Source organism: Mixophyes fleayi, chromosome 4 (genome assembly GCF_038048845.1).
Source record: "Mixophyes fleayi isolate aMixFle1 chromosome 4, aMixFle1.hap1, whole genome shotgun sequence".
NCBI classification, from domain to species: Eukaryota; Metazoa; Chordata; class Amphibia; order Anura; family Limnodynastidae; genus Mixophyes; species Mixophyes fleayi.
In genome coordinates this window covers 5,470,170-5,483,117 of record NC_134405.1, presented here as the reverse complement: position 1 = coordinate 5,483,117, position 12,948 = coordinate 5,470,170, and the positions used below count along the sequence as shown (strand labels likewise).

The 12,948-nt window shown below is 40.9% G+C and overlaps 1 protein-coding gene across 1 annotated transcript in view; it reads left to right on the top strand.

Annotated features, from left to right (window-relative positions):
- The window catches only part of LOC142151000 (gastrula zinc finger protein XlCGF66.1-like), a 29,125-nt gene extending 21,784 nt beyond the window's left edge, over positions 1–7,341 (top strand). The window contains exons 2-7 of the mRNA XM_075206254.1: positions 3,312–3,469; positions 4,166–4,357; positions 4,437–4,536; positions 4,655–4,752; positions 4,914–5,025; positions 6,545–7,341. Of these exons, the coding sequence (XP_075062355.1) occupies positions 3,401–3,469; positions 4,166–4,357; positions 4,437–4,536; positions 4,655–4,752; positions 4,914–5,025; positions 6,545–7,194 (1,221 nt within the window). The 5' untranslated portion in view covers positions 3,312–3,400 and the 3' untranslated portion in view covers positions 7,195–7,341. The remainder of the gene's footprint in view (positions 1–3,311; positions 3,470–4,165; positions 4,358–4,436; positions 4,537–4,654; positions 4,753–4,913; positions 5,026–6,544) is intronic.
- Positions 7,342–12,948: the final 5,607 nt, after the last annotated feature.

Sequence of the window (12,948 nt, the reverse complement as noted above, 5' to 3'; positions counted from 1 at the left end):
TAGAAAAGTAAGACGATGGAGATTAAGGATGGGGCGATGAAGATGAAGGATGAGGTGGTGACATGTGGACAAAACCTCGTTAAAAAAGTGCGCTTACGTCGGGAAGTAACGCTCTTCCCCTGAGGAGGCCTGGCCTAGCCCCAAATGCATGACAAGAACCTTTTTAACACCTTAAGTAGCTTGATTTGACTAGAATGCATGAGTATCATGCACGGGTTAACTTGTGTGTGTGTGTGTGTGTGTGTGTGTGTGTATATATATATATATATATATATATATATATCAACGATGGGCCACAGCTTACCACAGGGTTATGGAACAAGGCAGCAGTAGTCAGTAATGCACCCGAATAGGTAACGGGTGTTGATCACAGTGATTACCCCAAGTAGTGGAACTGGTGCACAGAGAACAGCAGAGTCCAGAAACATACATCAACGATGAGCCACAGCTTACCACAAGGACGTGGAACGAAACAGCAGCAATCAGCGGTGCAGACAAGATGAATAGCGAGCGTTGATCATAACGATTATCATAGTAGGGGAACTGGTGTACAGCAATTAGCAGAGTCCAGATACAAAGCAGAGATGAGGCACAGCATACCACGGAGATGTGGAACACGTCAGTAGTGCAGGACGAGTAGGCAGTGGATGTTAATCACAGCAATTATCACAGGTAAGCGGAACTGAAGTGTAGAGATCAGTATAGTCCGGACACCCAGCAGCGTTGAAGCACAATTTCTACAGAGATGTGGAACACAGAGGAGGCATCAGGATCAGGTCAGGTATGACTTGAAGAACCAGCAATGCAAAGGTGAAAGGAGAGACCTTATAAAGAGAGGCTGACCAATAGGAGAACTGACTAACACACAGGTGAACTAATCACAGATACAAAGCATAGCTGACAGCCTGTACTAAGAAGAGATTTAAAGTGATAGTCAGTGTTTAGAGGCTCGGGTGGAGATACCCGGGGAACGGAGTGTAACATTTGCCAGGTGTCTTGAAGGTTGTAAAGGACGAGTAGGGATGCAGAGTGCTTAGATTACCAGGAGGGGGAAGTCCTGGGCTGAGATTTATCGAGCTTTGGATCTAGGGTTAAATTGAGATCAGATGACCCTTCTCAACTTGCCCAATGTGGTTAAACATCTTAGTGAGGAAAGGTGACTGGTTCTGATTTGTAACATAGGCAGACACTAGCAATAATGTCTTATGCAAAATTGAAGCTTATGATCGAGGAGCAGGGAGAAAGTAACTTTTCTATGTATACAAATGAAATGGGGATGGAGGAGGGATTTAATAAACAGTGCAGACAGGATGGAAGGGGGAGTGTTCTTAATGCTGAAAACACTTATAAAACCAGGCCTCATCAAGGCCCGACAAGATCATTTCCTGCACAAACTGTAAAACTATTGCCGTAAGGGTGCTTGGGGATGCAGTGACAGACGATACAGGTAGGGAAGGGTGCAAAGGAAAATCAGGAGGACAAGACTAAGGTTGGCAAGGGAAGTTATCATGGGAGAGGTAGATAGAAATGGGAAGTCATAAGTCAGTGAAAGGGAAGGCAAATAAAAAATATTTTATAAACATTTTTACAACTTGAAGAACGAACGTCCAAACTGCAGGAGAGTGATGTAGACCGATAAACTTCATCGGGTGATAGGGATCAATCTGTGATGGAAAACAAACAATGGGAAACACAACAAAGTCGACATCTAGAACAACATTAGGCCAATGTTATAGCATTTTTGAGGTCTCCGACAGCTGTGTACAACTGAGAAGTGGCCCACGTGGCTTCAGAGGAAAGCATCACTGAGTCTAGGATAGGCACACTGCGAGAGTTTGTCCATTCATATTGAAGGTTAGATGACAAAATTAGACATTTGCGCAACTGTGAACTGTATAGTAGATCCTTGTTTCTTTTTTTTAAGAATACGTCTCATGTTAAACAAAATGAGCCCTGGATGAGAGCAGAGGAACCAAGTTGTGCACTATACGTGGGGTTTTTCCAGTTCTGCCAACAACTGTTTGTCATTCAGGCTGTGGTGGTTTTTGGGGTCTACTTGATGAAGATCCTTGGTGAAGGCTGCTGGCCTGGGAACCCGGGAGGATTCCCAGTTTGGAGATAATGATTGGACCTTGATCTAATTATTTATAAAGAGGCTTGGTGTCTGTTAGCACTTGAACAGTTGGAAAGTGAAGCACGATTTATATTTGTAGTAATGAGCTCATAGGATGTTGGTGATCCTCTGCAGTTCATGTCTCTTGAATTTTTAAAAATGTCAGATCTTTTAATATTTGGTTCTGGGATTCCTTCAAAGTCACAGAAAGCGTGGTCATGGATGGCCACCATCATGTTTTGTTTTATAGTAATACAAATGGACTATTATGTCTCTGGGATTTTGGTTGGTGGGAGGCTCGCTGTGTGTAGCACACTTACTGTCTCGTAAAGATCATTTCTCCTGGACCTGGTTTTAATCCCTCCTTATCCTGTATGGATTGTTGCTATTTTCATGTCAGTAATAGTCTGTGAGCGACACCGCTCATCTGTCTTATTCTCAAGGTCGTTGGTTCTGGATCCAAGAGAGGTGATTTCCATCTTAAAGTCGTCTATAACACGTTTGAGTTTCTGTTGAAATACCATCTTCCCTGAGCATCCAGCCACCAACTAAGAAATCTTTCAGCACAGGGCTGGTTTTCTAGGGGAGGGGTGGGGTCCATATTTTTTGCTGTACCCAATTGCCCTAGGGATTTCAGGCCATGCTGAACAGGCATGGTAGGCATTATGGCAGGGGGAACCAACGCTGCACGCTTCCCTGCTATAGTGTCACCAGTGTGTCATAGTCTAGTGCTGGTAGTGGCTTTTTAGGGGTACCCCATGATGTTTGTCCACCTGATATTCCCGCTACCAGTATAGTGTATGTTTCATTCTAATACACTAATAAGGTTCCCCATCAGCACGTATCTTCCACCAGCGGTCAAGCACCCACAGCAGACAGTCTTATCTGCTGGTGTTTCCACCTCTACATGCTACGTGAGTTACATGAAATGCCACTTACTGTACTTGTCCTATGTCTGACCTGCCCCTTCCCTCCCCCTCTGTAAGTGTACAGGGCAGTAAGTATACGATGCATCTACCTCTACATAGGACTTACACTTATGTATTTGTCGTGTCTATGCGCAGTACAGAAATGTGTATTTTATTCCCAAATATCTGCACTTACAGCCAACTCTACACAAGACCCTCAGTGTATATTTAATAGGTTACATATACATGTATTCTGTGATCTTTGTTATAATTATTACATTTATTCCTAGACCATTGAGCTGTGAGGAACCAGAGAATATTTTACTAGAAGTCATCTGAAGGTGAAACCGATTCTGTGTAAATCACTGATTCCCTGAGGATGGACAAGGACAGGAGTGAGAGGATATTAAATCTCACCCTGGAGATCATCTACCTGCTGACTGGAGAGGTGAGGGATTCTGGGAATATCACAGTGACATCATTCATAACATTAATAATAAAATAGGGACATGACTGTCTTCTCATCTGATCAGCTATAAATGAGCAGCAGGTAGACAGTCCCAGAATCGTCACAGAGGCTGGGATTTATTGCATTGGACACAATATGTTGTTTTTCTATCACTAATACATCCATGAGACTTTGGGATTTACAGCTTTTGCTGCATTTTTATATGTAACTATTTTTTACATTTCGGGGATGATTTCCAGTTTCCAGAACTTTAAAGTGCAAAATAGACAAGAAATGCTTATTTTATACATACATCCCCTGACCTACCTGTCACTGTTTCCTATATGCACTGTCTATTAGAGTGTATACAGCACTTACCTCACCTACTACCTTCCATAGGTCGGCCATGCTGAGCCCCCACTTCAGACTCATCTTACTGTTTGCAGTAATTTGTTTATAGCATATGATACATCCGTGGGGGCCGGCTGTAGATAGAGGACTTGGATTAGTGGAACCACTGAATGTGGTCGGAGCTACAGGAGGTGTAAATGCTGTATACACTCTACTTACCTGTATATAGGAAACAGTTACATATAGACTATTAGACCAATATTGTATATTTTACACAATTAACCTATTAATAAAATTCCAAATACGTGGATCTTCATTCACCTGGATATCTCTCTCCATACACAGGATTACACAGCAGTGATAAAGAGACCTGGTGAGTGTGTGATACCCAGGAGCCGCCCCTGTGTGTCAGGAGGATTGAGCAGAACCCAGAGCCCCATCACGGTGCCTGAACCTCACTCACTGATACATGGGAGAAACAATGACCAGAAGATTCTGGAACTGACCAACAAGATCATTCAGCTGGTGACTGGAGAGGTGACTGCTGGGAATGGGACATTATACAGTAACATTAGGGGATGTGTCTGGGTGATGACTGTGTTATTGTGTATGTTAGGTTCCTATAAAGTATCAGGATGAGTGGGAGACTTTAGAAGGACCCAACGGTCTGTACGAGGACTTGAGGATGGAGAATCACTGGCCCCTCACATCACTGGGTAAGAGGAGACTTTCATTGATTGTAAAAGGAGAGATCAGTTTTGAGGGCCCCCTAGATACACATTATCTGATAATCATATATAAGCAATGTACTCAGTCACAGTGTGTTCCCTACAGATGGATCCAGTAACAGAAATACCCCAGAGAGATATCTCCGTCCTCTTTATTCACAGGATTGTACACAGGAAAATCCCAGGATCCCACAGGAGTATCAGGTAGATTTTAGGTTCTCACCAAAACCCTAAATGACTTTTCATTATGTGATCTGTAAAAATTTGTGTGGATCTTATACACTGATATTCTTCTGTTTTATATATAATTTTATTAAATCAGATATTATTAATTATGATATTTTTATTATTTGTGGGTTATTTAGGATGATGTCCTGACTGATATTAAAGTAGAAATTACAGAGGGAGAAGAAGAGACGTATGTGAGGGGTGATCAGCAGTGTAAGGAGGAGGAAATCCCTACAGATATCAGCACAGGTGAGTAATAAACACTTATTACACAAAAGAGTCATATATTCTGATTATTCAGTCACTAAAACAATCATTTATTCTACACCCTCCTTAGTACAAACTAATGAGGAAAATCTGTCCAGTGGGAGAGTCAGGAGCCATCAGCCCCTATTAGACTCCTGTTCTCCTCCTCACATCGTATCATTGTGTGCTACCAGCCCAGATATCTGACCAGTCTCCTCCTCACATCATATCATTGTGTGCTACCAGCCCAGAGATCTGACCAGTCTCCTCCTCACATCATATCATTGTGTGCTACCAGCCCAGAGATCTGACCAGTCTCCTTCTCACATCATATCATTGTGTACTACCAGCCCAGAGATCTGACCAGTCACCTCTTCACATCATATCATTTTGTGCTACCAGCCCAGAGATCTGACCAGTCTCCTCCTCACATCATATCATTGTGTGCTACCAGCCCAGAGATCTGACCAGTCTCCTCTTCACATCATATCATTGTGTGCTACCAGTCCAGAGATCTGACCAGTCTCCTCCGCACATCATATCATTGTGTGCTACCAGTCCAGAGATCTGACCAGTCTCCTCCTCACATCATATCATTGTGTGCTACCAGCCCAGAGATCTGACCAGTCTTCCTCACATCATATTGTGTGCTACCAGCCCAGAGATCTGACCAGTCTCCTCCTCACATCATATTGTGTGCTACCAGCCCACAGATCTGACCAGTCTCCTCCTCACACTGTCTGGTGTATCTCATGGGATTTCCATCAGACTCCATGAATTTACCCATGAACTTCTTGTACACTATCTCCTGTGACAGTATCCATAACCATCTTCCTGTTCTACCCATGTGACATTACCATGAATATTTGATCCTCAGCTGTATATTATGACTGCAATACTATCACAGAATATATATCCTCCCTCTAAGATCACATACATTCCATCACAATGTACACTTCACACAAACTCCCCCGTCTCACACACATCCGTCATTCCATATTAGCTCCCCTCTAATATACGTGCTTGAATGCTCTGAACAGTTGATCTTTATTCTGCTGATCTGACTGTACCGTGCTTTGCCCTTATACATTACTTAGTGCTGTTGCTAATCTATGCCCTACTCCATTCTCCTACTCTGTCCTGATGCTCTCCTCCGCTCTGTATAAGGATGTGAGACCTAAGAGTAGTGTAAACCCATATCCAGGACTCACTGCTGATTTAACCCACATCTACTCTACTTTTGAGGCTCCAGTGTTTAGATGTGAGATCAGTGTCTACTTAGGAAATGTTACTCTCCAATGTCCACATTTTGGCTGCAGTTGTCCAAGCTGGATACAATATACGTGTCACTGTGGCTGGGTTTATGCACTGTGCTCGGTAATGCAGTTCTCTAATTATAATGAAGTGTTTGTAGTTTGCAAATTGAATGACATAGCTGGGTGTTTCAGTATAAATATGATGGGCATTATAATATGTTAATCAATGTAAAATGTCTATTTCCATATATATATTTTATTTCCAGCAGATGGATGCAAACACAGGAATATCTCAGAGGGAAACTTCATTTTATCTACAGATTTTGGAATAGAAGATAATAACATCATACGTGATTCTCCAGGAGGAAACCCCACTGCCCTAAATGTACATCCAGTACTCCACAGAGCAGACAAATTATCTGATCCCTCTAATCATGAGGAATATTCTCCTGGTAACATAGATATTTTTACACATAGTACCGCTCATACTGATGATAAAATATTTCCATGTCCTGAGAGTGGTAAATGCTTTATGGTTAAGTCTCTTCATAAACATAAGAGAATTCACACAGGTGAGAAACCATTTCAATGTTCTGAATGTGAAAAATGGTTTAAATACAAATCAAAACTGATAAGACATCAGAGAGCTCACACAGGTGAGAAACCGTTTACATGTTCTGAATGTGGGAAATGTTTTGCAGAGAAATCACATGTTGTTAAACATCACAGAACTCACACAGGCGAGAAACCATTTACATGTTCTGAATGTAGCAAATGTTTTACATATAAATCAAATCTTGTTGAACATCACAGAACTCACACAGGAGAGAAACCGTTTACATGTTCTGAGTGTGGGAAATGTTTTACACAGAAATCACATATTTTTAAACATCAGAAAACTCATATAGGACAATAGCAATTGGATATGAAACAAGTTTGCTGTGATGTTCCAAATACTTGAAAATCAGTTGATTTTATCAATGTTGATTAATAATTGGTCTGTGAATTTAAGTGTGTGTTTGTCTATGTATGTGTATGCATGTATATGTGTGTATATATGTGTGTGTGTGTCTATATATATATATATATATATATATATATATATATATATATATATATATATATATATATATATATGTAATGTGTGTGCATATGTATATATAATATCATTTTTTTTAAAACTGTAAGCAATCTAAATGGGTACAACAAAACTTTGTGTTGTGTGAGTACTTACAATACCATATCAAAGGTATTTTTATACTTTTGTTTTAAGTAACATACAATATCTTTGTTCTTCAGTTCTGGTATATTCAAGTATTATAAAGAAGAATTGAAATAGGAAGATGTGTATTACCTGCGTCACTGTGCACACGCTATCTTCATATCCTGTTCCTGGATAGCCTCGTTACATAACCACACACTTTTATATTTCATAAGCCACCCATACTCCAGTCCTTTATACTATAGTAACATCCAATTCTCACAGAGTTCTCTATGTAATATTTACTGTCTCTTGTTAGTATATAGGAGCTATGGCAACCGCAGCACGACCCCTGGTGTTCTAGTGAGGAAATAGGATGTGGGGGCACTTTCAGTTAGACCAGTAAATATAACGGACGCAGTACAGTTAGCTGCGCTCTGTGTGTGTATATATATATATATATATATATATATATATATATATATGTTAACCCGTGCATGATACTCATGCATTCTATTGAAATCAAGCTACTTAAGGTGTCTTGTCATGCATTTGGGCCTAGCCCAGGCCTCCTCAGGGGAAGAGCGTTGCTTCCCGACGCAAGCACCCTTTTTTAACATGGTTTTGTCCACATGTCACCACCTCATCATTCTTCTCCATCACCTCATCCTTCATCTTCATCGCCACATCCTTCATCAAGCTACTTAAGGTGTTAAAAACTCCCCACTGTCACCCCCGGCAACCACCAACCACTCCCAACTGTCACTTCTCCTTCAAGAAATATATAGGTCAGTGTATAACTCTGCCCAGCAGGTGACGCTGCAGCTTGGTTTGTTTTTTTCCACACACGCCACTAGGCATTTATATAGTAGATATATATATATATATATATATATATATATATATGTCCCCTAAACGCACATAGAAGGCTCTCCACTACTTATATATATATGTGAGGACTCAGTATGCCCACAATAACCTGCACAGATGTATAGAGACAGTGCTTTACCAACCTGTCTGCTTCTGTATACTGTATATACAATTGTATAAGTTCAGCTGTATTCAAACTGTTACTACTGCTGTACTACAGTTACCAACTGTCAGTGGCTGCATTTATTAACCTGTTGTTATCATCTTTAATAAACAGAAACCCGTTTAAGTTACAAAAGTGTTGTGACTTAACCAGGGCTGCCAAGAGGAATTCAGGACCCCGGTACAACAATTTCATGGGGCCCCCCTTATAATTGAGCATGTTAAATAATTCTTCGCCGGCACAAAATTTTACGTGGGTATGATCATACTGTTGGGGCGTGGCTATGCATCATTGGGACGTGGAAAGTGCTAGGCCACCCTCCTACACAAAAAAAACCTGCATTGTTGTGTACACCATTGACACAAGTGCCCGCTTGCCGGAGCATGACCCATGTCCCAGCGCTCCTGATTTTCAGGACTTCTAGCACCATAGTGTAGTATAGAAAGAATGCAGTGTGTACATAAACAGTTCACAGTCTTGGCCTGCCCCTTAGATTCGGCAGAACAGTCACCAAAAATCGGGATTGTACCACAAGAATCACAATATTTCACACACTGTTCTGCTCACTTTCACCAACTGTGGCTGCCGCTTTCTTTAATTGCGGCTTGTCTGGGTCTTGGAATGTTGGGGGCCCTATTTGGACAAAAAAAAATGGCTACATTTAGAAAATTAAAACCAGCCCCAGTCTTAAATCAATAGCACCCACGAGGAGTAATTAGGCCTTCCTCCAGCCCCAACATTAAAATAATAGTATTCCGATTTAATAAATTAACCTATTTCCCTCCCTGCAAACAAGCAGAGCAATAAATTAATAGTATTTACATTTCAGAAATATACCTATTTCCCGCAACCATCACTGCCATTAAATAATTCATAGTCACATTTAATAAATAGACCTCATTCTCCCCAAACTCGCCCCCACATTCAGTAGCCCCCAAACCACCCCATCTGAAATTAATAGTAGTCCCCACTATTAAATTGCCCCACCATCACCCTACAAACAAAATAACACCCATTAATTAGCCACCACCTACCTCACACTACATTGCCACAAGCCCCCTGTGCCATCACACACACATTACTGTGCCCCTTCATCACAACTACACTGTGCCCCCTTATGATCACACTGCGCCCTCCATGCTTCTTTCCCCCCCCCTCTATATCTGTGCCTCTCTCTCCCCCAGTTTTTTGTCACACTGTGCCTCTCTTCCCCCCCTTCTTTATCACTCAGTGCCTCTCCCCCCCCCTTCTTTATCACTCAGTGCCTCTCTTCCCCCCTCTTTATCACACTGTCCCTTTCTGCTTTCCTCCCCTTGCCTCTCCATTCCTTTACTTACCTTTTGTTAGCTTCTTTGTTCTCTTCTCTTCTTTCTTCTTGCTGGATGCTCTCTGCAGTGCTCCTCACTGAATGTCAGGCGTAACTTGTTGACGTCACGCTCGACATTCAGTGTGCATGGAGCAGAGAGAAGGGACGCCGGCGCTGCTATCAGGTGAATATGTTCCTTATTTTTTTTACCTATCCAGCTCCCCCCACCAATGCAAAAAAAATTGCAATTAAAAATAAATGTAGAAAAAATGTAAAAAAAAAAATCAGCAGTGAGGTACCCGCTCCACCCCTCTCTTGGCGGCCCTGGGTTAACATCCACATTAACACCGCTGAACACCTTAGCAACATCGGAAGGTAAAACCAACAGGTTATGGGCCCAGAAACTGTGTGTTTAAAGTAAACGCTTAAATGTAAAAGTATAAGAGAATAAAAGGAAGCTGATAAATTACAGAATAGTCCTTTATTCAGTACACAAATATATGCACAGCACAGGCACCAGTATGACCTTTGCTACATTAAAAGGTTTTGAGAATTATGCAACGTGGACATTTGCAATGTAAATGCAATTAATGCAGGAGTAGTTGTAGAAAGTCACAGTAGATCCAGACGCCGGTCCAAATGCTGATGAGGTGACTAGAGCCATGGGCTCCATTGGCTTAGCTGTAGAACAGCACATGAATTCTATCATTAACGATAAAGATTCAGCAAGTGAGATGTAAACTGCTCTGCAAAATGCGTATGAGGACAAAGCTCTGATGAGAAGGACAGACTTGAGGCGTACACTGTACGGGACTAAGCTGAATACTTGTGAGAGTATACATAGACAAAATGCTGTCGGTATCCCAGCAGTTGGCATCTGTGGGAGCACAGGTGGACGACGAGGAACACACAATGGTGATGCTGCAGAATCTCACACCAGAGTATGATTTTCTAGCAATAGCTTTCGAGTCTAACGATGACAAGTTAACGACAGAAATTATGAGAGCAAAGCTGCTGCAATTCAAACAGAGAATTTCTGTAAAGGCAAATGCTGAGAGTACCAATCTACTCACAAAAAGTACAAAGTCCAAGAAACCTAAGTTTAGATGCTTCATATGTGATAAGATGGGGCTCAAGGCCTCTAAATGCAGACTAAAAGTTGGAAGTGCGCAACAAAAAAGGCATGAAAAATCTAATGAGTCGGCATTGAATGTAGCAAATAGTCATAGGAAAGATTACTGGTATGTGGACTTTTGGGGGGGGGGGGGCACAAAACATTTTAGCTGCAATCAAGAATGGTTCAGTTCATTGAAACCATGTGATCCAGTTACAGTAAAAGGAATTGGTGGAAAGGTTCTTACTGCTACGAAAGTCGGGACTATCACAGTCCGCCTGAATATAAAAGGTGAAACCAACGTCACAAATATCCAAGACGTATTGTTTGTAGCAGAGTTGGGAACCAATCTTATCACTATAAGCATCCTGGAGATAAATGGTTACAAGTTCAAATTCACAGAGGGCAAATGTAAAAGGCAACAGCTTGAGATTAAAAGAAATAACTACTAGTTAATGAATCTAAAAGATCGAATAATAAAAAAAACACAAAAAATTATAATTAATTAATAGTTTTATGGAGTAGCATTCAGAGCACATTTAGGGGTCTATGCATCATTAGTGTCAGTGGGGATGCGGAATCCTTCAATATGTATCACAGCATAACGCTGCGCTACATATTTAAGTTCCGCCCAAAAGCAGTAAGGCTCACTCACCTGCGCAAAACCCCTCCTCCAAGATAAAGGAGGAGTTTGCGCTTTCTATAGATCGTGATCATCGAAGGCAGATGAGGAAATAGAGTTTAAGTGCGCATGCGACTGAAAGAGACTGCGCATCATTCAGTGCCACTTGTAGGGTTATTGTCAGTGAATATTAATATGATATATTAATAATATTTTTACATATAAATGATAGCTGTTTTTTTAGGAAAATCCAACTTTTTTCTTACATTAAAATTATATTTATTACCTACAAAATAGTGGAGAAGGGTTTATCAGAATTAGAGAGTGATCAGAAATTCAAAAGAAGGTCACATTTTTTTCCGACACATGGGAAGGGTCACTTTATTGACTCTTTCAATAAGATAGCACCAGAAGAGATCAGAATGATTAAGGGGAAGAAAGGTCATTGTAGGGGAAGAGTCCATAATGTGACATTTAAGGAAAGACGGATTGCCTTACGAAAAATAGGCAGATAGTGATCAAACCTGCGGATAAAGGAGGAGTTGTGGTCATGGATTTAGACTATTATGTGCAGGAAATCCTCAGTCAATTGAATTCAGGTGACCCTTATAGAAGGTTAAAAAATTATCCCATGGATTCTATCATTAGCGATGTGAGAACTCTACCAAATATGTAAATGAGGTTGTTTTAGAGGATCATATTTTAGACCTTGTTGTCATGCCTTATCCAAGAACATCAGTATTATATACGTTACCTAAGATCAATAAAGATAGATGTAAACCCCCTGGGAGACCTATAGTCTCGGGAACAGGATCTACTATGGTTAATCTGTCTGAGGTTATAGATTTTATCTCCAACCTTTAGCCCAATTGAGCAGGTCATATTTACGGGACACAAAGTGTTTTTTTGGAGAAGTCTCAGGTAGTGTGGAAACCAAATCCGACATTGGTGATGGTGGACGTTAAATCCCTTTATACAATTATTGAACATAGTTTAGGGATAGAGGCAATGTCTAAAGCGTTGGTTAGCTCGTCATATTTGGAGGTCCTCAAAAATTTCCTTAAAGAGGCGATTGGTTTAATTTTATCCCACAGTTATTTCAGATTCCACGGACACTACTATGCTCAATGTACCGGTATAGCAATGGGCACCAGGTTCGCCCCTAGCTATGCTAACATATTCATGACTCAGTGGGAGGAGTCGTGCATTGGGGCTTTGGGGCGAGCCTGGTACCAATACATTGATGATGTTTTTTGTTTGGAAAGGAACGGATGAGGATCTTTGCAAATTCTGCCAACATTTGAACAACAACAATTACAATATTGAATTGACCTTTGATTAAATCAAATTAAATGCCAATTTTTTGGACAGTATATGTCAAAAAAGGGGTTATA